The sequence below is a fragment of the Schistocerca cancellata genome, chromosome 1 (genome assembly GCF_023864275.1).
Source record: "Schistocerca cancellata isolate TAMUIC-IGC-003103 chromosome 1, iqSchCanc2.1, whole genome shotgun sequence".
In the NCBI taxonomy this organism is placed as follows: domain Eukaryota; kingdom Metazoa; phylum Arthropoda; class Insecta; order Orthoptera; family Acrididae; genus Schistocerca; species Schistocerca cancellata.
Window position 1 is genome coordinate 1117688741 of NC_064626.1, and position 26523 is coordinate 1117715263.

Here is a 26523-nt window from a genome sequence, read left to right on the forward strand (position 1 = left end):
TAGTTCGCCCCTCCAACAATTCCTGGTCTTCTCCCATAAAACTGGTCCCAAGAAAGAACAGATCTCTCAGGTTTTGTGTTGATAGAGAATCATCAATGCTTGTACCATTATGGACAACTACCTGGTACCAAATATCCAGGACTTCTCCATCATTTAGTAAACGCCTCTGTTTTTAGTGTCATTGACTGTACAGTAGCTTGCCTGCAATTACCTCTGTGTCCAGATAACATATACAAAACAGTCTGTCCGTATGCATGTTCCTGCCATACAGATTTAAGAATATATCACAAATATGACAACCCTTTGTTGATGGTTTACTCTTCAAATTCTCATTCTGCTATGACATTTTAATTTTCTCACCAGATTAGGAATCTCACAAAAAGCATCTCAAGTTTTCGACACCCTCTCTAACAATGGCATCATAATCAATGAATACAAATGTCAAATTCGATTCAAAGAAATCATTTTCCTTGGACACACAATCAGTACATTAGGCATCCACCCCACACCACAATGTATAGAGTCAATCCAACAACTGCCTGCTCCACAAATCTATATCAAATCTACGTCGGTTCTTAGACATGATAAATTTCTACAGAAGACACCTCCCACAGGCAGCTTCATGCAAGCACCCTAACACAAGCCCTCGTTGGCGAGAATACCACCAACAAACGCAAACTTACGTGGATTAACGAGATGAAATACGTTTTCGAAAGCATTAAAGATTGCCGTTCCCAGGCCATCACCTTGGGACACCCACTCCCTGATGCCTAGCTCTTCATTACAACAGACATGAGCGACAGCGCTATTGGAGTTGTGCTGCAACAAGAAGTGTGGGTTGTGCAGCAGCCACTCTGTTTCTTTCCATGCAAGCTAACGTTACCACAAACCAAGGGGTCTGCCCATGACAGGGAGTTACTGGCGCTCTACAAAGCAGTATGCTACTTCATACAATATGTAGAATACAATGGACACAATTCATACATCGTCATCACAGTGCAGACACATTTATTGCTCCAAGACGACTCGTTTCAACAGTCTTATGCTGCCATCATCTGATCTAACAGGAAACTAAAGATAACAAGTGTATGGGGAGAGAATACAATTCATACAGTGGATGCATTAAACTATACAATATTCCAAGTAACTTCTGGAAATTGCTATGAAATTTCCATGTTACATTACATGGAGTCAATGCATAAAAATCTCTCTCCATGTATACATATCTTGACAAAAATCCAATCGATAAATACACACAGATTAACCAGCTACTTTTTATGCTTTGACTTCATGTAATGTAACACAGCAGTTTTAAAGCAAGTTCCAGAAGGTATGTGGAATGTTGTATATTTCATATATCCATCATATGAATTGTAGTCTCCCACCACCCCCTCCCCTTATTATCTCTGTTTTTCTCTTAGATCAGATGAAAGCAGCATAAGATTGTTGAAACTGGTCGTCTTGGGATAATAAATACATCTGCATTGTGACATATGAATTGTGATCATTGTCAACTATACTGATCGCCCCACAGCACAGCATGTGTACATGATAGAATGTAGAAGAATCCCTCCACTTACCTACATTGATCACAATTCACTCACTAATTCTGTCTGAAACACATTCAGTAATACCTGCTCCCAACCGTTTCAGCATTTGTACTATGTTGCCCAGTTTAACAAGGACCTCAGCCTTGTCAAAGATGCAGAGAACCTAGTGTCAGATTACTTTTCACACATCTGCGCCTTGTCATCTACCCTCAAATATGATCATTTTGTTGAGACACAAGAACACAATGGACAGCTACAAGCACTCATTCACGAATCGTCCACGAAACTACGGATTGAATCTCAGCCTATTCTGGGAGCGACCCATCCTATACTTTAAGATGTCTCACAAAAAAACGAATACACTCTCACGTACTTCAATGATTTTGCTGTGTCATATGCGAATATGTCCACAATTTAGCGCATCCAGGAATTCGCCCAACCACTCAACTAGTGACCAACAGGTCGATGTGATCGAATGTAGAGATACACTGTATACTTTGGGCTTGTGTGTGTATCCTGTGTCAAAGGAGCAATGTCTCATGTCATGTGCAACCTCCAAATTCCAAAAGGGCACTTTTAATACGTACATATTGATATAAATGGCTCACTACCCATCTCCGATGGCTTTCACTATATCCTCTCAGTGACTGATCAGGTCACATGATGGGTCAGAGCAACATGACTAAAATCTACTGCCAGAGCATGGATCTCATGCTTTGGCTGCCCCATGTACACCCAACATACCAGAGCAGGCAGAGGCGCTTCTGTGGGTTCTCCTGGGAGTTTGCACAGCACACAAACAACACCTGGTAGCCTCATTGGTCGAAATTCTAGACTGAAGACCCTATAACTCCCAGCAGACTTCGTCCTTCAAAAACCATCACCTATGCCCTCAGACCTATGTGACTTTGTTTCAGTAGCCTCATAGCATACCTCCATATACCACCAACCCTCCCACACTCCTTGCATAAAGTCTTTGTTCACAATGCACTTGCAGATCAACACTTTGTAATTTAAGTGTAGCATGCCCTACATCCTCCCCTCCATTCAACTCCCAAGATTGCCACATGATATTGATGCTGCCTCCCTCACATCCCACATTTTTAGTGAAGGTATCCTCACAACTATAGCACCACTTTTACTTCTTATAAACCCCACACCATCACCGACATCGTCCTGCCCTTGCAATGTACATTTCAGTTGAGCTCCCCCTGAAGCCACCAAACACTCACTCTATGGCCAGCCCTACTGCATACAAAGAGTATATGGATTGAGAGATTATTCATCATAACTATCTCCTGTACCCTGTGGATCTACATATTTCAACCCTCCCACTACCAGCGCCAGCCTCTGAATTGTGACTGGATGTCCGCAATTTCCTTCCCAAAGAATCCAAATACAGCTCACAGACAATGAACTTCTCATTGAAGGTCAGCATGCAGACTGTCAGACTGCAGATGGCTCAATTGTAGTGCATTTCCTTAAGAGCATCATATTACCACACGACACTGATACTGCCACTTTGCCCTGCAACTTTTCTGTTATAGGTATCATCACTATCATGGCCCCACACTTGCCTCTGACAGATCTCATACCTTCACTGGCAACATCTGGCTCTGGTGACACATCCACCACTCCTCAACCTCAGACCCCACCACACACACAGGCTACAGCCACCCACACTACCTTCTGGCCTACTTCCATGACTGCCGCCTGTACGCCATCCTGCATACATCACCTCCCAATCACTACTCTGCTGCAGATGACAAGAAGCCCGAAAGACCTACCCATCTCTGTGCAGTTTCATCGCTGGGAGTTGACAAGAACCTCATGCAAAACTTTCTGACTGTTAGTCTGCCTTAAGACTTTGTTGGGTTTGGAGGTTTCTGAAGTGTATGCTCCTTTCGTTGATAAAAGTATGCTATATTGTGTCTGTATTTTATGATTATTCATCTTCATCACTGCCTATACAGTTCAGCACTGCACATTTGATTTCTGCTTTCTGCACAATGTTGCATTTCCGAGTTTTATAATATTCCACACTTGGTAAAATTGCATTTGTGGCATTTTAAATGGGAATATCAGTGATTCATTCTTATGTGCTTGTGTTAAATGGACAACTGGAGTTTTTAGAGAGTAAAATAGCTTTGTTTTTATTGTGCAATGAGATGTCCATTCTGCGAGTCCAGCCAGTGCAAAGTTGTGGTATATTTGCTTGTGTAGATAGGTTATGGTACAATCATGGCCCCCATCACAGTCTGACATAACAGTCGCGACACTGTCTGGTGTAAAAGTTGTTACCGTTTGACAGATGGAGCGATACTTGCACTGCAAGCAGTAAGAAAGCGGACAGTGATATGTGTCGTTATGATAATGAAAGTTTTAATTATTTTTCTACTTAATTAACGAAATAAATGTTACATTTTTGCGTTCTTTGCATTAGTGAGTTACCAAGGGTCATGAATCGTCGTGAAATAAATGTAAAAACACCTGCATTTCACTGATTCAGTGACATAAGGTACAACTTATTCAAGAAGAAATGCTTTTGAATATGTGCATAATTGCAGCTTACTTCGCTTACAGCGAGAGAAAATATGTACATATTTCATACAGGAACAGCATATATTTCTGTTCTTGTCTCTTACTGTGATAGGTACTTTCCCTGACACATAAAAATAATTTTATGGAGTCTAATGATTCGTGCATTCTTACTCTTCACTCGACTTTCTGATAGACAAATATTTTTGTAAATGTAATTGATTTTGCTTTAAAAGCAAGTATTTTGGAAATTCTCGCCATTTGTGGCTCAGATGCGAAACATTTTTTATTGCTTTTTTATGTTTTATTGTGACGTATGTGCGATTTTCCCTTCTGCTACAGGTGTAGTGACTTATGCAGTACATATTACATTCCATGTAAGTTTCATATGCTCCACATTCAGTGATTTGTGTTTTATGTGTAGCGAACAAAACTTCACGTTGTTAGGTCGATATATAAGACGACTTTCTGCAAAAGGTCAGATCTTATTTTATTGTTATTAAAGGAAAATGATATTCTTCAGTAGGTACCCGTATCTTACAAGAAAAAAATGTATAAACTGTCCTGTAATCTACGGTCCATACCTCCTATAGTTCTTAGGAAATTAAAAAACGACAACAGTAGTGTCATTTTTAGTCATTGTCGATTTTTATGGCAGTACACACGTTCCTAATAGTTAAAACTATGTTGAAAATTAGTACAAACGATTGTATTCGCCTTCATCCAATATCGTACTCAGAAGTGTTACTTGCTGGCCGCTTGGCGTGCTGCTACGTCTGTTGGTAAGAAAAACCAGACGGAGTGTCGCTACTGTTATGCCAATGTGGCTCCCAAACATGATGCTGTGGTATAATCCGGCGTCTATCGACCTTACACTATACGATCGACTTTGTCAAAGTGTAAGTGTGTCGACTGCAGATCATCTTTGTTTTTGACACAATTTGTGAGTGGCATTTAAACTGTGTGCTGTGGAGGTTTGGTTAGTAGAGTTTTTTTCGTTTCAGTTTTTTTATTTGTCATTTTAAGGTGCCGTTATGAAGGGCTAGAGTTTCCACTTTTCTTTAGTAAGATTTGGAATAGTCGACTATAATATAATATCTCTACATCTTTCTGTTTGTTTGCGTCGTCTGCCATCAGCTAGTCATGGGTAACAGATCTTCGCTTCTTTTGAGGGAAGAGGAGATCGCGCAAATACAAGAAGAAACTGGATGTGAGTATGTTTGTCATGGAGTTCACATCTCTAAATCATATTTTGATAATTCCCGCTAATTTGCTATCACAACCTAATTTAACTTTCTTCATGTTTCAGTTACTCCCCACCAGATTGAGAGATTGTACAGCAGGTTCACAAGTTTAGACCGCGGTGACTGCGGAACATTAAGCAGGGAAGACTTTCTTCGCATACCGGAATTGGCAATCAATCCTCTTGGCGACAGAATCGTGCATGCATTTTTTGAAGAGGGTTGCAGCGATCGCGTCAATTTTCTACAGTTCATGCAAGTTCTAGCACACTTCCGACCGATTAAGAAAGGTCGAGACAATAAGCTAAATTCGAGAGAGCAGAAGCTTAAGTGTGAGTAATCTAGTGGCGTATAGTCTCATAAGGCAATAAGAAGGAGTATATTCCTAGAAAGAGGCGTATAATCCCGCAGTCTATGTGAATGTCTCATATATTCGTAGTTTGATTACTGTCTGTACCAGTTGTCTGTCGTAATGAAAACGTTGCTTACAACTGAATGTGGCTCATTGACAGAAAAAGTATCGAAATCAGTTTTATGATACAGAATGTTTCACTTCCTAAACCTAAGTTAGTTTCTCTAGGAGTGGTTGATAATCTTTAGGAATTGGGGAGCCCACAGAGAAACTTTTGATCTGTACTCAGGGTTTCTTGGACACACAACTCTAGCTGTATTTCCATCTGCCAAGCAGACTAACAAGCAGTCAGTCATCATTTCTAATCTTGCAGTAGTGTAAGTTATATTAATTCATTCTTGAACATTTTTCTGTCAGACTATGGCTGTTCTAAATGTCATTCACATGAATAATGACAAAAATAAGCCTGTGGACAGTGACAGGTTTTTTAGCAGGATCATTACAATAATGTCGTATCTGGTCTTGAAAGCTTCCACCTTTATCTTTCAGCAAAATAATACAGCATTAGAAATGAACTTCCTGAAGACTCATTCTTACAGTTCAGTTGAAATGAGGAACCAGGTCCAACAGTTCTCTGAAGAGTGAATTATTAACTATTTGCTGAAATCTTTGGAGGACTACTTTCCTCTTGCATAATCTCCTGAGGCCCCCCCCCCCCCTGCTTTTAGCTACAGAAGGTGTGCTGAAAACTGCCTTGAATGAGTGGCAGATGAACTGTGGAAAATTAGTTACTTTGAAAGTTAAGAAAAAACGTTCATTTTGCCATTTCTGCACACAATTCACAATTTAGTGTGAAAAAGTTAGAATAAGTATTCGTATATTGTGCTAGAACATTGACAAAATGATCTAATTTTTCAACTGAAATTTAAAATAGGGTCAGTGGCTGTTAAGCCTATATTATTTTTTAGATAACCAGAGGTGAAGTGTTGTGACCACAAAAGGTAAAGATACTTGATAGTCTTGGATTATTAGTGTGGTATGCGGAGTGTTTTGCACAAGCCACAAGTGCTATAGACAGGGACGCAGACTCCAAATGCCAATTGCACTGTGGCTTGGGCCTCAGATTGGCAAATATTGTCAGTGTTAGCTGAATTACACCAGTTACAGGTGACTTTGGATGTCAGAGAAAATCACTTTACACTACTTAGTTCTACAGTATGGTGTCAGTGGACTCTGATCACAACAGTGCACAAACGCAAACTGAAACCTTACAAAGTGACGGTAGTTCGTCATTCAGTGAATTCAGAGACGGTCTGATAGATATTAGAATTGCAACTGGTTTTTGTCTGTCCTTGATTAGGAGTTTATGTGGAAATAGTATTTTCCTCTGATGAAGTATGGCTGGGTATGTAAGAAAGTAGAAAAATTAATGGCAATTCTGAAAATCCTCTTTAGTTATAACAAAAGACTATCCATTAACATGTGAAAACAGGTGTGGTGCTTCTTTTAGTGCAAGATGAATTATTGGACCTTACCTTTCCCACCAAACCATGACTGCTGATACATAGGTGAATTATTTACTTCAACCTTTTTTTTTTTTTTTTTTTTTTTTCCCACAGAAGACTAATAATTAATGAAAATACCTTCGGTAATTTCATGCACAACTGTTTGTTTTGCCATAAACTCAGGTGTATCTTCATCAGATGCTATATCCTGTAGACATTGAAGTGATATGTTAGTGTTTACAGGCTGAGTAGTTTTGGATCAATTGTTTGCTGCAATTCCACTCATCGACTTTGGCCTGTAACATAACTGTCTTGTGTTGTGGCGTATTTGAAATAGATTGTTTGTAGGGGGCGTGTTGTAGTAAGGGGTGACGCACGCTGGTATTGGATGTTTGTTTTTGTGATTTGGTTTGTAGTAATGTTACAGTTGTATGGGATTGAGTCTGTGATATATAATGGTGGATTGAAATCTTGGAGTTTTGCCATGGTGAAATATTTCATTGCTTGCAGTCTGTTGTTTTAGAGTTTGTTGTTTTATCAGTGAGTATTTTTAATTTTGGTAGTTGAAGGCTATCTGGTTTTGGTTTTTGAGCTGTCAGTTTATTTGCTATTTGTTCTTCTGTTAAATTGAATTTTATGTTTTCATCATTTTTATAGATATGTATCCAACTGTGAAATTAAGCTCCATGGCTCTTTATGTTGCTACAGGGGAAGATTTTCCTTGTATCATTACATTTTTGCAGTTGCTTGGGCTGATTGCTAAGGTGGGCAACTAATGTTGTTGAAAGTTTCTTGGACCAGGGACTATATAAGTGGAGGGGCTAGAAAGATAATATGCAGTGATCTATAACAGGAGATTCTTGGTTCAAGCGATTTAGGTTGGCCTTGTGTGAAGTTGGGTGTGTGACTTATTGTCGGTGTTACTAATATCCACTTTGATTGTGTATGCGTGAGACTGGTGTGAGAGAGAGGTGTGTTGGAATGGTAATATGTTCTGTCATGCAGTATCTAGTGAGTTTAAGTGTAGTGGTCTTTGGGGTGGAAGGTGGGTGTTGAAATCATTGAGTCACAGTTCAGTAAGGTGGAGCATTGGAGGAGGGAGCATTTATGGGTATGGAGGGGTGCGGTGGGAAGGAGGGAGGTATGTTGTTTCAGCAGGAAGGGTGAAGGACAGGTTTGGATGTTACTTTTAGGATTGTGGACCAACAGACTAAAGAGGTTTTGGTAGGGTAACTGAGCAATGTGTTGAGTAGTCTTAAATAATTTGACTGTTTGTCTACTGGCAGGGATGCGGGTCATAGGGGTTGTAGGTGTGACAGCTAATCAGTTTGGAATTTAAATATTATGTGCTGGGGGCATGTACTAACACAGTAGAGGGTCATTGTGGGCTGTTAAATCTGTTGTAGGAAGGAAGAAGAAAAACTGTGTGTAATAATTACTGTCCTTTCAAAGCTCTCGTGAAGTTGGTAGGTAAAATGTATAGGCTGAAGGTTGTTTTTTTTGGGGGGGTGGCATGGGGAGGGGGGTTGCCTAGTTGTGTTGTGTTGTTGCATGGGGCTCGGGTGGTTTTTTGGCAGGAGGGGGGGGGGGATGTAAGGTTTGTGTGTGTGTGTGTGTGTGTGTGTGTGTGTGTGTGTGTGTGTGTGTGTAGGTGTAGGTGTTATTTATTTTTGTGGTTTGTGTTGTTCTGAAATGGTGAATGTTGTGTGTATGTTTTATTTGGTTTTTATCTGGGTACTTTGTCATGATGAGTATTGGTGGATGGTGGTGGTTGGAAGAGGGGAGCATTGGTTTGGTTGGTGTGGTTATTTGGAGTGATTTTTGTGTTTGTGGAGGGGAGGGTAGCAACCTAGATTAATTTGGAGTTTACTATGATTGTTAAGTAAGGCTGATATCATGGGTCAAAGCTGGTGGGTGGGATCTGACTTTGCAGTAATCCTGTAGTTACAATTGTTAGAGACTCAGTGATACTAAAATGCTTGATTAAATGTTAGGGTAATTTTTGTAAATTGTTGTCAGAAATGAGATGTACCACATTTTAGAATCAAAATAAGATTTTTACTTTGGAATGCTAATTTTTCTGATGTTTGTTGATTTTCAGTTGCCTTCAAAATGTACGATTTGGATAATGATGAAAAAATATCTAGGGATGAATTACTAGCCATTCTTCATATGATGGTAGGAGCAAATATAAGGTGAGTTGTGGTAAATTCTCAGGTTTATTACCCTTTCTTGTCCATTTGAAGCCTTAGTCCTTAATTGAATTTAATAGAATCAACCCAACATAACCAGTGTGGCATGTCAGCTGTAGCTAACATAAATTTTAAAGTTATTCTTATATATGTGGAAGGCTGTGAATCTGGATTTTACATGCAAACAATAAACCACATTTTCTATTATTGCTTGCAAAAAGAATTTCAGACTGACTATTTGGCATTTGATTCTGAATTGAATGTTTGGGAACTTTTGTAGTGCTGGATGGTGCTAAATGTTGTAAATTGTTGTAGTACAATTCACTGTAGTGTATGCATTGGAATGGTTACAAGCAAGCTTAACGAATAACTACTGGTTTTACAACGATCTAATGGTAATAAATAAGGGTGGTTTGATGTTACGCCTTCAGGCATTAGGTAGGAGACAAGTCACTATGCAGCCTGTTGTAAGATGTATTGTCATTTATTAATAAATGCTGTATTTTGTATGTACAATTGGTTTCGCTGACTGATTGAGGGGAGGGGGGGAGGGTTGAAAACAATGGTCAGGTTTGTTATGTTTTGCGCATGACTCTTACCACAAACGTGGTCACTACAAATATTTCACTTGTTTCAGTTATAATTAACTGAAACAGTAAGTGTTTCATTGCTCAAGTTATTTTCAGCTAGGCTAATTGTTGCAGGGATTGCTGAGAGTTAAGTCAGGTTATGGTAGTTACAAAACCTTGAGCGAGCTTTACAGCAGAAAGAAAAATGGTCAAAGTTACATGATCCTTTGGTGCTCTTCAGACGAGTTACTCATATGGTAAGAAACCATGTAAAAGTAGACTCATTGGGCTGCTGTTACTGTTCCCATGTTGCTCTGTTTTGGGCCACTGAAGCTGTCCCTTAGCATTTATGTTCACAAGAAGTTTGGAGTACCAACACTGCCAGGTATGTGACTATGTAGACTTTCCCTAAGCATTAAAATATCAAACTCGTGTCGGGTTTCTAGCTGGATCAAACTGTCATCTGAGCACAATATTTCAGCGGTCCACCTGGCCGCCATCATCAGATGAGAAAAGCTATGCTGCTGTCACATATAACTGATATCACTCGCAAATGACTGCACCTTTATATCCATTGAAAGTAAAACAGTGCATGCGCTAGATGCAGTGTCCACGCACTCAATCATTCCTGCTGCACCCTGGCGCAAAAAGAGTTGCAGCGCCTCTGGTAGTGAATGCAATTGAAAACAATATATCGTTACAAATGATTATTCATAGCCGGCCGATTCAGAAGCCGTTGTTTTTTCATGTCTGGCAAAACAGGATTCCACATTTTACTTAGAGGATATCCACTATCATGATTAATGATATTATCTGCTAGTCTGATTTCGACAGATTCCTTTAGAACACAATCCCAATACTGCAAAGCATTTGCAACTACTTGCGTCTGTCCCTCTGTAAGGCAATGCTCAGCAAATGCAGATTTATCTGGTTGGAGTAATTGCATATGGTGATGTTCAATACACCTGTTGTTGACAGTACAAATAGTTTAGCCAATGTAAATTTTCCCGCACTCACACAGTATTTTTATGGAGGACTTTGAGGATATGGCCCTGAAAACATCTTTTTTGAAGCCTTCATGTTTTCCAAGATATGTTGACGATATATGTTTGTTGTTTGGGCACATGGAATAGACTATTTGCACCAGTTATTGGACTATTTTAGTTGTCTTCATGTGAACATCAACTTCATGATGGAAATTGAAAAGGAGGGGAAGTTACCTTTTTTGGATGTACTAGTTTATTGAAAGAAGACGGAACTCGGACACAGTGTTTACAGGAAACTGACTCATACCGATAGGTATTTACATGCTACTTGTTGCCATCCACCTTTTCAACGTACAGGAGTCCTCTGGACCTTGGTTAAATGAGCATATGCTGTCTCGGATGCTGAAAATTTACCACAGGAGACGCAACATCTTAAGGAAGTGTTCAATAATAACAGCTATACGGACCAACAAATTCAACATGCTTTTGAGTTTGGACCTCTACCTGAACCTTCTGAAGCCAACTTTAGGTCTGTGGCTTTTCTTCCGTCTCCTGAGAATGTGTCCGCCACTAGGTAGACTTTTGAAGAAAAATGAGATCAGATGTGTTTTTTGTCCTCCAGCTAAGATTCGAGCACTTCTTGGCTCTGTCAAAGATGACTTAGGTTTGAGTAAGTCTGGTGTTTACAAAATACCATATGAGTGCAGTAAAATTTACATTGACCAAACTATTCGTACCATCAACGACTATAGGTGTATTGAACATCATCACCATATACGATGGTTACAACCAAATGAATCTGTGGTGGCTGAGCATTGCATTACAGAGGGACACAGGATTTATATAATGAGACACAAGTAGTTGCAAATGCTTCGCGGTATTGTGATAGTGTTCTAAAAGAATCTGTCAAAATCAGACTAGCAGATAGTATCATTAATCATAATAATGGATACCCGCTAAGTAAAACTTGGAAACCTGTTTTATCAGATATAAGAAAGAACGGCTTCTGAATCGGCCAGCTATGAATAATCATTTGTAATGATATATTGTTTTTGACAGTATTCACCATCAGAGGTGCTGCAACTCTTTTTGCGCCAGGGGGCAGCAGGAATGACTGTGCGCGTGGGCACTGCATCTAGCGCATGCGCTGTTGTACTTACGATGCAGTTAAAGGTGCAGTCATTTGTGAGTGATATCAGTGATCGGCGAGAGCAGCGTAGCTTTTCTCACCTGATGATGGTGGCCAGGTGGACTGCTGAAATATTGTGCTCAGATGACAGTTTGATCCGGCTGGAAATCCAACAAGAATTTGATATACTGCCAGGTATGTTTTGTGTGTTCAGTTCTAGTTATTCATTTCTTCATGGTGCTCTGTGGACACAACACGTGCTGCACTCACTTTCATAGTAATGATTTCCTTATTTAGGGTAACTCCCTTTGCCAATGCGATATGGTCTTCAAATGTTGGCACCGAAAGGATAATGGGGTTAAAGATGAGATATCATCAATGGCATATATGACTCTTTTTCTCACATTGTTTACTGAAAAATGTAATAATGTTTACGTCTGTGGTGCATTTGTAGTTTAGTACATTCTTATTTCCCCTGATGTGTTAAATTTCATTAGCCTTACCAACCACAGTTGCAACCGACCCCCTCCCCTGCCCCATTTCATTTCTGTCTATTAATTCTTCACTGTACTAAATATTCTATAGTTCTTTGTCTTCTGAGAGACATGTTTTGAGTTGTTGAGGGCTTCATATTGTCATAAAAGTATTTATCATCCTCAGTGTTATTTTGTGACACATATCACCTCAATACACTGCACCCCCTTTCAGCTATTGTTTAGTCGAAATTTGTTGCTTTATTATTAATTACTCTCTGATTTAGGTTCAGTATAGTAAGTACACAAGTTCCATATATTCCTGACATCTGAATCATTAATTTGTGTTAGTCTCTAACTCAGTGTTAGTAAGATGCTGCCCAGAGATACATATGAGCTTATAGTTTGCCTTTCAAGTTACTCATCTTGTCTTTATCATAATAAATTATGCTGTTTCTGTATAGATTGAAATACACTCTCCAAAATTAAGGATACCAATGACCTACTTTCAGAGATGTGTTCATTGAATTTAAGGAATGTGGATTATAGTTGCCGACTGCCTAATAATTTATAATAGTAGTAACTGTCTGTACGAAAACTATTTTCATCAGTTACATTTCAGAGTACTTTCCCACCAGGAGACATGATCAGGTCATGTACTGTAAAATAAGAATATTTACTATTGTAATGTAAAAAAACTTATTATTGCAAATAATGAGAGAAGAAATATTACTTTAACATGCTAACAAATAATACTTAAAGCATAAAGATTTCTTTCAGGAATCTGTGATGATTTACTTTAGAGTATTTGTTATAATGTTCACATGACATTTATGTTGATTTAATTTGTTTTTCAGTGAAGAGCAACTGACAAGTATTGCTGAACGTACAATTTTAGAAGCTGATCAAAATGGTGACCAAATGATTTCATTTGAAGAATTCTGTAAGGCTTTGGAGCGGACAGATGTGGAACAGAAGATGTCGATTAGATTTCTTAATTGAGATCATAAAAATGCAGTGCATTTAACGTTTGAGAATATGTAACTTTGTTTAATAATTTTGGGATAGGTTTGATTTTCTTGGTATGTTGTCTTCTGGGTAACACATGCTATATAGACTCAGTTCAGTCTTAATGACTTAATTTCTTGTCAATAGAATTGTTATTTATATCTTATCTTGTAGTAAAGATTGTGTTGTAGCTATAGATCCAGTACAAATATATTATTTAAATGTTGCACCAGAATAAATGTAATATAGTGTACATTAATATGTAATAAGAGGGTCATACTGATCATCTGAGGGAACAATGTATTACTGGTATGTAATTGTGAAATATGCTGTTTGATATATAAAGTTCTACAAAAAGTTATGTGTTTATTTTACTCTTTCGAACAAAAACTATTAACGTTTTAAAATTTTGTCTCTCTAAAAATTGGTTCTGCAGTACTATTAGTGTCTTAATATGCTTCTTTGGGCATTTACACGACAACGATAATTCTGAGTATGTGATAGTATTAAACACTAATGTGCAACATACTTGGAATAGGTATTTCTAGTTAACTGGGTAGAAGTTGCAGCTTTAGTTTGCGCAATGAAAAAGTGTGTTAAAAATGGCGGAGTGCATTAAGTATTGGTGCGTACGTAGTCACCAGGCTATGGTTGCGATCGGTCTGTCACTGACTCGATCAAATTATCCCCTTCAAACATACGTAGACCTTGTGCTATGTCACAGATTACTCTCAGGCCACAGCCAGACTTCAGCGGGTTCTTTCATCACCTACTAACTATTAATTGCCATCATTCAAAGCATAGACCCCCAGATGAGTTTCATTTTGCTAGTTGATTCACAAAATACGGGGCATTGTAGTGTCTTTGTTGTGCTATTTCCTTTAGCTCTTTTATTCTGTTGGTTTTTAAGACTGCTCGTATTTCATTGTGATAGCTATATGAGCCTGCTGCCACACAACCACATCTGACCATACACTATTTTTAGACCTTTTCCACTCAGATTTACTATGGACTGAATGTTTCCTTATTGTTATTTCTGTTAGCATTGGACCTTGGCAGCCGTAGGTAATCTAGACTTCAGCAACAAGCTGTAAGGTAATGTCACATTTGTATTGTTCTATAAGCTAAGGTGGTGCTAATGCTAGACATCTCAGGAACTCAACAAACTCCGAACTGTGGCTAGTCAGTGCTGTAGTATTGCATACACTTTAGTGGCTGCAGTTGATTGGGAGAGTGAAACACTTTGAAGTGTAGACATTTTGGCTTGACTACCTGTATACTGAGACTGGTAAACCTTCATCAAAAGAAAATCATCAATCTTAAAGTGAGCTACATTGTGAAGAGATCAATAAATGGCTGCTAAGGTGGAATAAAAGTTCTAGTGCACCTGTTCTTCCCCCATTGTACTAGTTATTATGTAAGAGTAATTTTTAAAAATTATAATAAGTATTATTTTCATCAAAAGAAATGAAGAGTCCATAGTGAAATGTCCATGTTCTACATATACATAGCCAGTTACTGACTGTAGTGCAATCCCTAAGGCAGCTTTGTCAATACAATGATGTGCTTCCAGGTGTTCAGACAAGCTGTTAGGCTGGAGGGAGGCAACTGGTGCACGGTAAAAAGGAATGCGGCTGGTACACGGGGTATTAATGTAACACAAGCACTAGCATTGCAGTGTACAATGACATAATGTGAACTGAGGAGGGTATACAGACTGAAGGAATGGGAGACACGGGGAAGAGGTGATCAACTCGGCTCACCTGAGGTTTTCTGACATGACGTCCTGAAAGCCATGTATCAAAGTAGTCAGGTGCAGTATTTCATGGCTTCTAAAAAGCACTCGAATGTTTCCTATGCTTATTAATGAAGGTAAAATCGTATGAAATATCAGACGAAATTTGTGATTAGTTTGAGGATATCGTGACTGGAAGAACACAGCACTTTTCTTAGTGGAGATTCATTGAAAGTAACTCAAGCTCCAGGAAATAATGACAGTATTATGGAAAGGATAGATTAAACAATGGAAAATCCAGGATGGAATGTAACAAAATTATGAAAAGGAAAGTTGCTACTCATCATATGGTGGAGATACTGAGTCGCAGATAGGCATAACAAAAAGACTGAGAGATTGACAGTCCATCACAACAGAGAATGGTTTGCCAAATAAATATGGTCAGAACTTCTTGATGGCCCAAACGACTGCAAGGCACTCTTCCAGGTTGTAGACTAATTCCTCTTGGACCTGTGGAGTACTCTATAAGCATAATCTGTCACTTTTTCAGCACCTTCCTGAATTTATACAAGAATTGCCCCTATCCCAAAACTGCTACTGCCAGTGTGACATTGTCTTGGCATTCTCATCATACAATAGTAGAACTGACGATGTTAGTATCTCCTGAAGGACAAGGGAAAATCTTTCCTGCACAAAATTTCAGGGTATCCACAGTGAAAAAAGACCAGCATGTTCTCCATTCTCCAGATTTTTATTCTACAGGGTCTTCTGCTTGGTGGAGAAGTTGGTTGTAACTTGATTGTTTGGATGCTGGGTGGTTGTTTAATGGCTAGTACACAAGACCAGGTTGGCAGAGTACATTTGTCATGGCAAGTTCTTCTGGTGGTGGATGTTGGTACCATAGATCGATACGCATCTTCTTCAATATGCTTTATTACCTCCTGAAGTATGGGGGTGACATTCGTGGCTGCTGTCTCTTACATACTCATTGTGACTGCCTTACACTGCTGTATCTCCTCTCTTACTGCCTGTGAAACGTCCCCTTAAAAATTATACAAGACTGTGCTTAAACTGACACACAATATTTTTTAGCGCAACGCAATCTGACTTTCAGAAATCCCTACAAAGGAATGGCCCTGACTAACATTAACCTGTACCTTTCACAAATCACTTACCTCACCAAAAATCTTCGTTACTCGAACTACTGCAATACAGCGAGCGCCACTACTGCCAGCTAAATAAAAGATTCAAACTACTGAAGGCACTAACTACTGACAGGCATAGTTAGCAAATGAAAGATTTTAATAGAGAACAAACAATGTATTTACCTTAATAATCATAATATATATGCCATCCCGTCTTACAAATTTCAAATCTCCGCCATTTCTCTCCCCACATCCACCACTGCTGGCGGCTCACCTCCTACTGCGCAACGCTATGTGCTGTTCACATCCAGCTGCCGCTGCCCAACACTACAATGGCAGACAACAATGCAAACTAGCCACAGACTGCACACAGCACAGCCAGTGATTTTCATACAGAGCGCTACGTGGCGGTGGCATTACGAATGTAAGAACCTAAACAGCCTACTTACATAGCCCCCATGCTCCCCACAAAAAATTTTACAAATTGTTTTGGGCACTGGGCAATACATATTTGTTAAAATTTTTCATAATCTTAATTACAATAACAAAGGAATCAAATGCACACACTTATTGATACAATGTTGGTCAAAAGCTAAAATTTTCTTACAGTCCATAAAGACAGTCCAGATTGTTCATCACTGTAAAATTGCAGTGTTTTTCTCAAAGTCTGAGCAGTAAAAGAAAAGGCACACGGAAGTAGTGGAATTCCATGGAGTCTTGAAGAAGTAGTGTTGTCCTTCCAACAGAAAGACAGTGCTGACTCTTGACATGCTGATAGGTAATAGGCCACAACAGAGCAAACCCATAGCAGAGTCATTCGAACATTTGAAGAATATTGATAGGTAGGTCATCACAGAGTAGACCCACTGTAGTCCTTGTAGAGAGTATGGTATTGGTGGGTCATCAAAGATGCAGACCCACTGCAGTCCTTGTAGAAATAATGGTATTGGTGGGCCATCAGAGATGCAGACCCACTGTAGTCCTTGTAGAGACGGCCAGCAGCCATCTGTTGCAACTGTGCAGGTGCACAATCACCATCGAAGAGTCTTGCAGACAATATAGCAAGTCCATAAACCACCACTTGTGCACTCACAAAGTTTTTGGAATTGTCCTTAGAACTATGTAAGTAGGCTGTTTAGGCTCTTACACCTGGTGTATGGGAGAAGTGAGGTCATGGTGGTTTTTCACAACTGCCTTACGGACCTCATTCCGGAGTCAATCATACTTCTTTCGCCCAAGTCATTTCTATTGCATTTCCTCAACTTGCTGCCACCCCTTGATGACTTTTTCAAATGCTGTGACATTGTTTACCATAAAAGCTTGGTGTATGTCTTCTGCAAATCCATTCATCAAGTGCCAGAACTTGTTGGCTTTTGTTATATTGATTTTTCAAAGTTGAATGTAAATGTTTTGAAGTACTTCACCAGCGTCACATTGTAACTAGAATAAAGGCCAAATCTGAAAGCAGGGTCCTCAGTCGAGTACAACACACTGTACTGAAAGCACCTTTATTATGGACGCCAACACACAGCCAGAACTGAACTCCTGGATGGAGAGTGCTGCTATTTATGCAAATATCCCAGAATACACAAGAGAACCTTCCAGGAATTTTATATATATAAGATAGGGTGGCACACCATGAGTCTATATGGTAAAGATGTCATCAATTTGATGATCATCCCTGCTGCAAGACTTGCCCTATGCACACACCACCACCACCAGCCCTGCAACTGGCAAAACATGTACTATCAAAGGGAGAGCCACGTCATATACCATCTGTTATATTAACACTGTTTGGCCTTTTACATCGGGATGACTACCACCAAATTATCAATTAGGATTAATGGACATGGGCAGAGGGTGCATACTTGCCACATGCAATATCCTGTTGCAGAGCATGCTCTATAGCATGACAATTGTGACCTCGATGCCTGTTTCACCACACGTGCCATCTGGATTCCTCCCCAAAACTGAGTTTCTCAGAACTCCATAGGAGGGAACTAGTGCTACATGTCCTTGGTTCTTACTGCCCACCTAGCCTTAATTTACATTAATTTCTTCTGTCTCGGCATTCCTTCACGATAACTACTCTTTCCTTCACTCCATTTTAGTTGGCTACATCTTTCATTGTCTTATCCGTCTATTTTTCACTGACCCCCCCCCCCCCCATTACATACAATACACAAACTTCTCACTCTTAACTTATGCATGATGTTTAAGCAGTAATCTCTGTCTTGCATATTACCCTGTCTTCCACCTTTAAGCTCTCAGATTTTCAAATCTCGTCCAGTGAAATCCCCAATAATCACTCTTTCCTTGTCATCCCATACAGTAAGTCTCCCATGACCCGCAGTTCTGGGTGCCTTTCCCGAAAGCTACCCCTTGTCCTAGACCTCTCCAGTCCTTTTCCTTCACCCCTCTTCCTTACCCTTCAACCCTTCTTCCTGAAGGAGCCACTGGCTCTGAAAGCTTGCCTAATTACAACCCTATTTTGTGTGTGTTTTCTGCTGCCACTTGGTTAGTAGATTTTTTATCTATCCAATTAAATTATTTTCTCAAAAACTGATTGTGTAAGGAAGGGTTTGTTTTCGTCATGCAACATACACTTTGCATTTTTCTGACTACTACAGGTAATTAACAAGGAACTGTTATCGTGCTAGTAAAATGTGTGTTATTCAAAATTTATCATAAGAACCATGCTGCAGAAATGTTATAAAACATTTAATGTGAACAAATTAAAGACCCTACTGATGAAAGTTACCTGTATGTAATATAATATACTGCCTTAATTTTGTTTCCTCTGCAGCTCACTTGTGCAAGAATTACATCAGCAACAGTTTAGCTGTCAATATGAACTGCAAGTTATTCAGAAAATTAACAAGTTGTGACATTTTTGGTGTGTGTAAATGCTTAAAATTTGCATGTATGCACTTTGGAGATGTGGCACTAAGGTCTCTCATTACAGCTGTGTCTGATTATTCACCAGATCGCGCGCTAGGCAGGAAGACCTGTAAAAACCACTATTATAAGGGGTTCTTTGTGCGGAAAAAAAAAACACCACCACCTCACAGTGCACCTTAGCAGGTAAAATTTTGGCAGTACATTTCTTTCAGTGTATTTTCCCTGCTGAAAAATTTCAGAGTGGGTGTCAACATGTTGGATTGTACTGTTGCCTTGTGAGCATTTTGCTTACCTTACCCAAGGGCTGGTGACATCTCAGTTTGTTATCCATCTGGATGCCTACAAGTTTCACACGTGGCATTTCATTTAGTGTGTACTTATCTCTATTTCTGGTACCTGGAAGTTATTTTCATTTCTCTTGACTAGCATAATAAGAGTTTTTGTGGAATTTAAAATTAAGCTGTTTATTGTGAACCAGTTGCAAGCCTGTTCCACTACTCTACTGGCTGTGTCTGCTATGGAACATCATTTATAAGGGGCGTTCAAAAAGAAACGAGCCACAGGCATAATTACAGAAACTAGTACCTGCATGTTAGAAGTATTGTCCCTGGCTGTTGAGACACTTGTCCCACTGTGACCCAAGGCAGTGAGTGAATGCCTCTCTCATAAAATTCCTGGGGGCTGTGATGTTAACCAGTTCCGCATGTACAGCTGGATGTCATCATCCGAGGTGCATCATTTGCCCCTCAGAGCCTTTTTAAGGGGACCAAAATTGGCGTAATGACAGGGAAAGAGGTCTGAACTGTATGGAGGGTGGTCGACAACCTCCCATTTGAATTTATGCAGCAGTGTTGCAACTGTGTTGGACGTATCAGGCTTTGTATTGTTGTGGAGCAGAATGACCCCATGGGTGAGATTGCATGGATATTTTGATTTGATCTCCTGGCGAAGGGTGGTCAAGGTTTGCAAGTAGCGCGGGGCATTCACTGTTGTCCTGTGCTGTAGGAAGTGAATCAGAAGGGAGCCATCTTGGGGTGAAAGAAGAACGTCAGCACCTTTCCTGCACTCGTGTGGATGGCCTTGGCTTTTTGTGGTGGTGGTGGTGGTGGTGGCCAACTTGGATGCTTCCACTGGAGACTTTGTCGTTTTGATTCTGGTTCGAATTGATGACACAATGACTCATCTACAGCCACCACTCATGCCAGGAACACATTCCCTGACCCAAGCATAGTGCTGCAGATGAGCGAGACTGTGGGCCATTTGACATGCTTCCTGGTGTGGTCGAAGACTGTGGGGGCACCCATTGGGCACACACTTTGCACATATGCAGTCATTCCTTCATGATGGTGTGATCACTTCCAACGCTCAATCCGACTGCGGTGGCTATGGCTTTCATTTTCACTCAGCAGTCCTGGGTAATGAGTTTACTCACCAGCTGGACGATGTCATTGGTAATTCAGTGTGGTGCTCCAGACCGTGCATCATCAGCTAACACCACCCATCCTTCCCTGAAGTGCTTGTGCCATGCCTTGACCCTTCTAAGGGTCATGCAGTGTTTGCTGTACACTTGTGACAGTCGTCCATGAATGTCCTTTCCTCCTCCTCCTTCCGCTGTCAGAAAATGAACAACACCTCTATGCTCTTCTTTTGACGCCTCCATGTCACTGTTTGCAATGCGACTGGCAGCGTTGGACGATTGATGCATGCTGCTGCTAGCTCTGTATAGTCACATGATGTGCACACATGCCCTCTAGCAACAGGTTGTGAACTACCACGCTCTGGTCAGAACCACACCTTGTTACACACGCCATGATATTAGCCTGTTGTCACCGGTTTGCGCATTCCAGACTCTGGCTTGTTTCTTTTTGAACACCCCCTTATAATAACCACTACACTTGAACAGGAGTGTGGAAGTAAATCCAGATGCACTAAAAACATTTCTTCACCTAAATTGGTGTAATTATTTCACAGTGTGAACTCACACCATGTACTGCAGCCACAGTTGCATTCTTCACAACCATGTGAAATAAATGAAAATTTCATCCTGTTAAATTATTTCATTCTGAGGAACAATGTTCGTTTTTTTTCCCTTTTTCTATTGCTGAATGATTTTTCCAAAAAATACCAATGCCTAGATTTACAACTATATTCTTTAATTTCAGATCATCAATACCTATGAGAAATGCACAGAGGAAACCTTAATTTGATCTTGCCATGGCTCCAAATGAGTGATATTCTTAAGGATTCAGTTAGGTTCCTTAGACATAAATTTGTAAACATTTCACATACACTCCACCAAATGGTTCCACTTGTTGCCATCCTGCAATGCATTATTCACAGCCAATCTGAATCTTTTGCATAATTGGAGGTCTGTATACATAGTAGTAAAACAGCTCACAGAAAACTCCGATAGGGGATTTCACAGTGAAAATGTTCTGCATATTGAAAAAACTGTTAGACAACATCAAGAATCCATCCTTCAATAGTAGTGCTGTATACGGTGACTGTGTACGATGTCCTGTTGAAGTGATTGACGGTATGTTTGTTGGGTTTGCAGCTGGATCCTCAGATCAACTGCACAGAATTGTGTGAATCTTTTTGTTGTGCCTATTGTGACTCATCATCTCTGCTGTATGGTGAGTAGCAACTTTCCTTCTCTGGTACTGTTGCACACAATATGTTGGTATTCCAAATGGCCATCGTCTTTAGCTGTATAGTAGAACTGCTGAGAAGTCAGAACAGTTGCCCCCATATTGGCCACATAAAGCCCACCTTAGGAAAGAGTACATGCAGCACCATCATTGATGAATGTTGGAAGGAGTGATGTATCACAGTTGCCGCCAGGCTATGCAGCTGACCATGCCAAAAGTATTGTGAGGGAATGTGGCAGCACCACTATTGATGAATGAGTGACATGTTGCACCCGAGAGAGTTGCCGCCAGGATACGCAGTCGACCATGCCACAAGTACTGTGAGGCAATACACATTACCATGTCCCGCTTAACCCTCTTATTCCCGGTGTTTCGTATATGTAGCATGAAGTTTTCAGTAATTTATTTCTTTCACAAGGGTTTAGACTAATTTTGAAATACAAAAATAGTAGACAGAGATCTTGTGAGGGCCTTTAAAGATATGCATGATGAGTTTTGTATAATATATTCACATAACTGCATTTTTGGAAGTTAAACTTTGTGTTGCATCTACACACTGAGAAGAATGGGTTAAAGCAAATGCTGTGTGTGTTAATGAGATAACCTGATAATTAATCTGTGTGACCTACTGAATGACAGAGTCCCAAAACAAAGATGCACCAACGACTACAACTGTGTCCTCATAATTCATCCAGTGAATCTCAGTGCAACAGTGCTCAGCTACCACATGACTTGTCTGACATCCCTGCATTCTTTCCCACAGGAACACAGAATTTTGTATATTTTAGACCCAAGTCGCAGTTGAGAGAGTTGAGAAGTGCTCTGATCTTGGGCGGCAGATGAGATAACATCTTGACATTAAAATTTGGAGCATTTGGCAGGAAATTGACAGATGAACATCCATACTCTTGTGCTTCTGGAAATGGTCCAAACTCCAAGATACAGTAAATCTTGCTTATACGGGTAACCATTCTGCTTGAACACGGGCTCTGAGTGTCCAATTTCTTCTGGTAAGAAGATTCCATCTCGTTGATGTGGCAGCTGGTAGTTCAATGCATGCAGATATCATCAGGTGTGAGTGGGTTTGCAGTAACCATATCCTATAGTTTCCCCATTCCTTTTATAAACAAACATTCAAGAAATGGACCTATCCATCACTTTTACCTCATTGTAAACTTAAGGTCGGTATGAAGAGAATTCAAGTGTTGCAGGAATCAATTAAGAGCAACCACTTCATATGGCTAGATCATCTGAGAGATGTCTCTGCAGCTCCAAAATTGGTTTCAAAGCTGCTCTTGTCAAAGCCGTATCTTTAAAATGTTTCATAAATAAGTTCGCAACTATAGGTGATAGTGGACATTCAATAGCCACTCCATCAGTTGGTTCAGAAACCTGGTCACTAAACAAAGTAGGTTGGAGTCAAAACATGACAGTGGGGCTTCATCATTCCCACAGCCAACTTTTCACGGATTAGGTTCAAGGATTCTTCAAATAAAAAGTTCACAAGAATATTTGACAGATCCAGGAACAAAGATTGCAGCTGCCATATGAATTCTATGGAGCTGGAAATATGTCAAACACATTTTTTGAAAGAAACTCAAAGAACCCCTACTAAATACTTCGCAAATCTGAAGGGTACAATGGGATGTAATGGCACCCCTTAATTGTGGATTATCATGCCATATAACCTTGGTGGTACTGCTACACTCAGATGAATTTTCTTGATCAATATGTAAAATAAGGGAAAAGCAACTACTTACCTATGGAGAATTGGTGCATGGTACGCACAAACACTTTATAGAAAACAGTTACTAGCTATTGAGCTCATGCTCTTTTTGTATTAAAGGTACATACATTCACACACACAACCACAAAGACACCCAAACTTCAGCATATCTTCAGGTAGGACCCTCTCTTTTGCAAATGTGAGAGTGTCCTATGTTTTATCCTCTCAGTGGGTACTCTGTAGTTTTCAATTTAGTCACAGTGAAATGGTGGCAATAACTTGACCAAGTCCATACAGGCCTGGGTGATAACTGATTGGGAGTCATGTCCACTTTTTTGGCAAGCTGGAAGAACATCTGGGAGGGGGATCTGATGATGAGAACATTCACACAGCACTTGATTGACCCCATGACCAAGACACAGATGTCTACTGTCAATGAACTTAACAACTGGTACAACATTCCCAATGTTGGTCTCACAAACTTGGTAACTACCATATAAAAGAAAAAATGTCTCTATCTATCTCACTTTGACATATAGTGTTGCATTCAATAGAAGTTTTTACATGGCCTGCCATAATAATGTGTAACTTACTTTTTGAAACTCTCTCATGATAGCGGGCTCTTGAGATCTGTTTGAGAGAGATGACACTGCTATTTAAACTGTATTTTGGCAGTTTAGGATAAACAGCATAATCCCTAAATCTCTTCCTCATGAGTGTCCTCTGCCCCTCCAACAGCCCAAGCCTCACCAGTGGTTGTCCATGCCTTTTTCTTTTCTTTTTTTTTTTTTATAATTTTGCACATTTCTACAGAATTAAATATAATTTCTGATTGAACCACTGGACTATTCAGAACAACAGGCAAAAAATTAGAAGTATTCTTTTAATTTTGTAAAATGTCTTTTTCAATGCACATAAATGTCTGACCTGTTATTTACCTTTAGATGTGGATCTCAGGAATCAGTCAATCCCACTTGCAAATGACTTGTGAATTTCAAAGAAGGAAGCAAGATCAGGGTTTACCATCCCCATCAATGATGAGGTTATAAGAGGCAACACAAGCTGGTGTTGGGAAAGGAAATCTTCCACACACTTCTCGCATGAACCATCCTGCCTTCAGTGATTTAAGAAAATCATGGAAAAACTGAATCAGGATGGGTGGACACATTTGAACTGATGTTCTTGTTGCAGATATATAGTGGTAGTGACAATGGTTGTAACATGTCCAGCATAAAAAAAATCCTGTTATACAGGAAATAATATGGTTCAGCAAACTTTCACATGTTCCTACCATATATGAATAACATACTTTGTATATGGCCTTCTAAACTGAGCCCCTAAAGTTTACAACAAACCAAACAGCCATAAAAGCACCTACAATACAATAAAAATCTAGCTATTTATTTTAAAGGGCAAAAATTATTTACAATAATTGACAAATTTCTTGGAATATATATATGATTTGATGTACCCAATGCTCATTATATGTATATTACAAAAAGTACATCACTAAATATCTTTAGCGGTATTACAGCAACAAATAATGTAAACATTTATGAATTAGTCCATATCTGGAACACAATAGAGTTATGATGCTAGCTGTTGTTAAGAAGAGGACACAGCTAGCTTCTTCAAGTGTTCCATAAATAACTGCAGGCTGACATCATCAGTGAGAACAGGAGCACCACTTTCCTACAAAGACAAAAAAAAGAGTACATAATCATCATGCAAGGTAGTTAAACAGTCCTACAGAATTAATTGTTTTAAAAAAATATACAAACTACTCCAACCAAAATTCAAGATCCATTATGGATTACATTGTGAGGACTGTGGCTGTTAATTAAAATTAAAAATGTAGCTGTTAATTAAATTTTTTTAAAAATATATAATTCTGTCACTCACAAAGCCACTGTAACATATGCAGTTTTTTTTCCAGTTTCAAAATGATTCACTTTCAAAGAAATGTTACACAATTGAATATTTCCAACATGACTTAAGCAGGCAGTATTTTTCTAAAGACAACGCTGTGCAAATCTCTAGTAAAACTGATTACACAGAGCTGACAAATCTCAGTTTCATTAAAAAACACAATACATTTACAAAAATTACCTTTAATCCTTTCTTTCACACAAGTTTATTAAAAGTAAAATAACAAACAGTTAAAAATCAAACAATGAAAAATCCACTATGGAATGTAATAACATTATGAAAAGGAAAGTTGCTACTCAGCATATAGCAGAGATGGTGAATCGCAGATAGGTACAACAAAAAGATTGTCACAAATAGCTTTTGGCCCACAAGTCCTTTGGCAAAAACAGACAGACAGACACTGAAGAAGGCCTTGCAGGTTGAAAGCGTTATTTGTGACAGCCTTAAATCTGCGACTCAGCATCCCCATTGTATTATAAACAGTTGTTTTACTTGATATTCAACAATAAACTTTTTTAAGAAAGAAGGATGATTTCTAGTATGTGATACAAAAGATAACATTTTATGGAGAAGGAAATGAAAAGGAGTACTGAATGTCCAAGTGTCAGGCCTGAGGTGTGTACTGGGGGAGAGGGGGTGAGGGAATCCAAAATGAGCACATGGTGTCAAGGCTGGCTGTCATGAGGTAGGATGAAGCATTGCTCACACACTGAGAACATAAATTCAGATGTCCTCATTTTTTTCATGTCACTTTTCTTTCTTCAGTATTTGCACTGAGTAAACCTAACATATTTTCACACTCTAGTTCTCTGTGTACTCTATACCTCACACTCTTTTTGTGTACCTCCCTGATTCTTGTTGTTGTTTATTTTATTTTCAGTCTGACATTTCAT

The 26523-nt window shown here is 39.4% G+C and overlaps 2 protein-coding genes across 8 annotated transcripts in view; one reads left to right on the forward strand and one right to left on the reverse strand.

The window, feature by feature from the left end:
• The first annotated feature begins 4937 nt into the window (after positions 1–4937).
• LOC126092216 (calcineurin B homologous protein 1) lies at positions 4938–13904 on the forward strand. Of its 2 annotated transcripts, XM_049907720.1 has the most exons (5): positions 4938–5067; positions 5226–5298; positions 5398–5661; positions 9288–9381; positions 13393–13904. In XM_049907720.1, exons 2-5 carry the CDS (start codon positions 5232–5234, stop codon positions 13535–13537), a joined length of 570 nt encoding a protein of 189 aa, XP_049763677.1. In that variant the 5' UTR covers positions 4938–5067; positions 5226–5231; the 3' UTR covers positions 13538–13904. The 2 variants fall into 2 exon arrangements, with proteins under 2 accessions (XP_049763677.1, XP_049763669.1); XM_049907712.1 differs by having other exon boundaries at positions 4989–5298.
• Positions 13905–25081: 11177 nt separating this feature from the next.
• Positions 25082–26523, reverse strand: part of LOC126092230 (protein transport protein Sec23A) — a 98793-nt gene continuing 97351 nt past the window's right edge. For all 6 annotated transcript variants that reach the window (XM_049907765.1, XM_049907749.1, XM_049907742.1 and 3 more), the window contains one exon: positions 25082–25393. In XM_049907765.1, the coding sequence (XP_049763722.1) occupies positions 25307–25393 (87 nt within the window). In that variant the 3' untranslated portion in view covers positions 25082–25306. The remainder of the gene's footprint in view (positions 25394–26523) is intronic.

What these genes read in the sequence shown, in the direction of transcription:
- LOC126092216 (XM_049907720.1), top strand. Translation starts at nt 5,232, where the DNA reads ATGGGTAACAGATCTTCGCTTCTTTTGAGGGAAGAGGAGATCGCGCAA. An exon ending in AATACAAGAAGAAACTGGAT is followed by an intron (nt 5,299 to 5,397) that starts GTGAGTATGTTT and finishes TTCATGTTTCAG; the next exon opens with TTACTCCCCACCAGATTGAG. An exon ending in GAGAGAGCAGAAGCTTAAGT is followed by an intron (nt 5,662 to 9,287) that starts GTGAGTAATCTA and finishes GTTGATTTTCAG; the next exon opens with TTGCCTTCAAAATGTACGAT.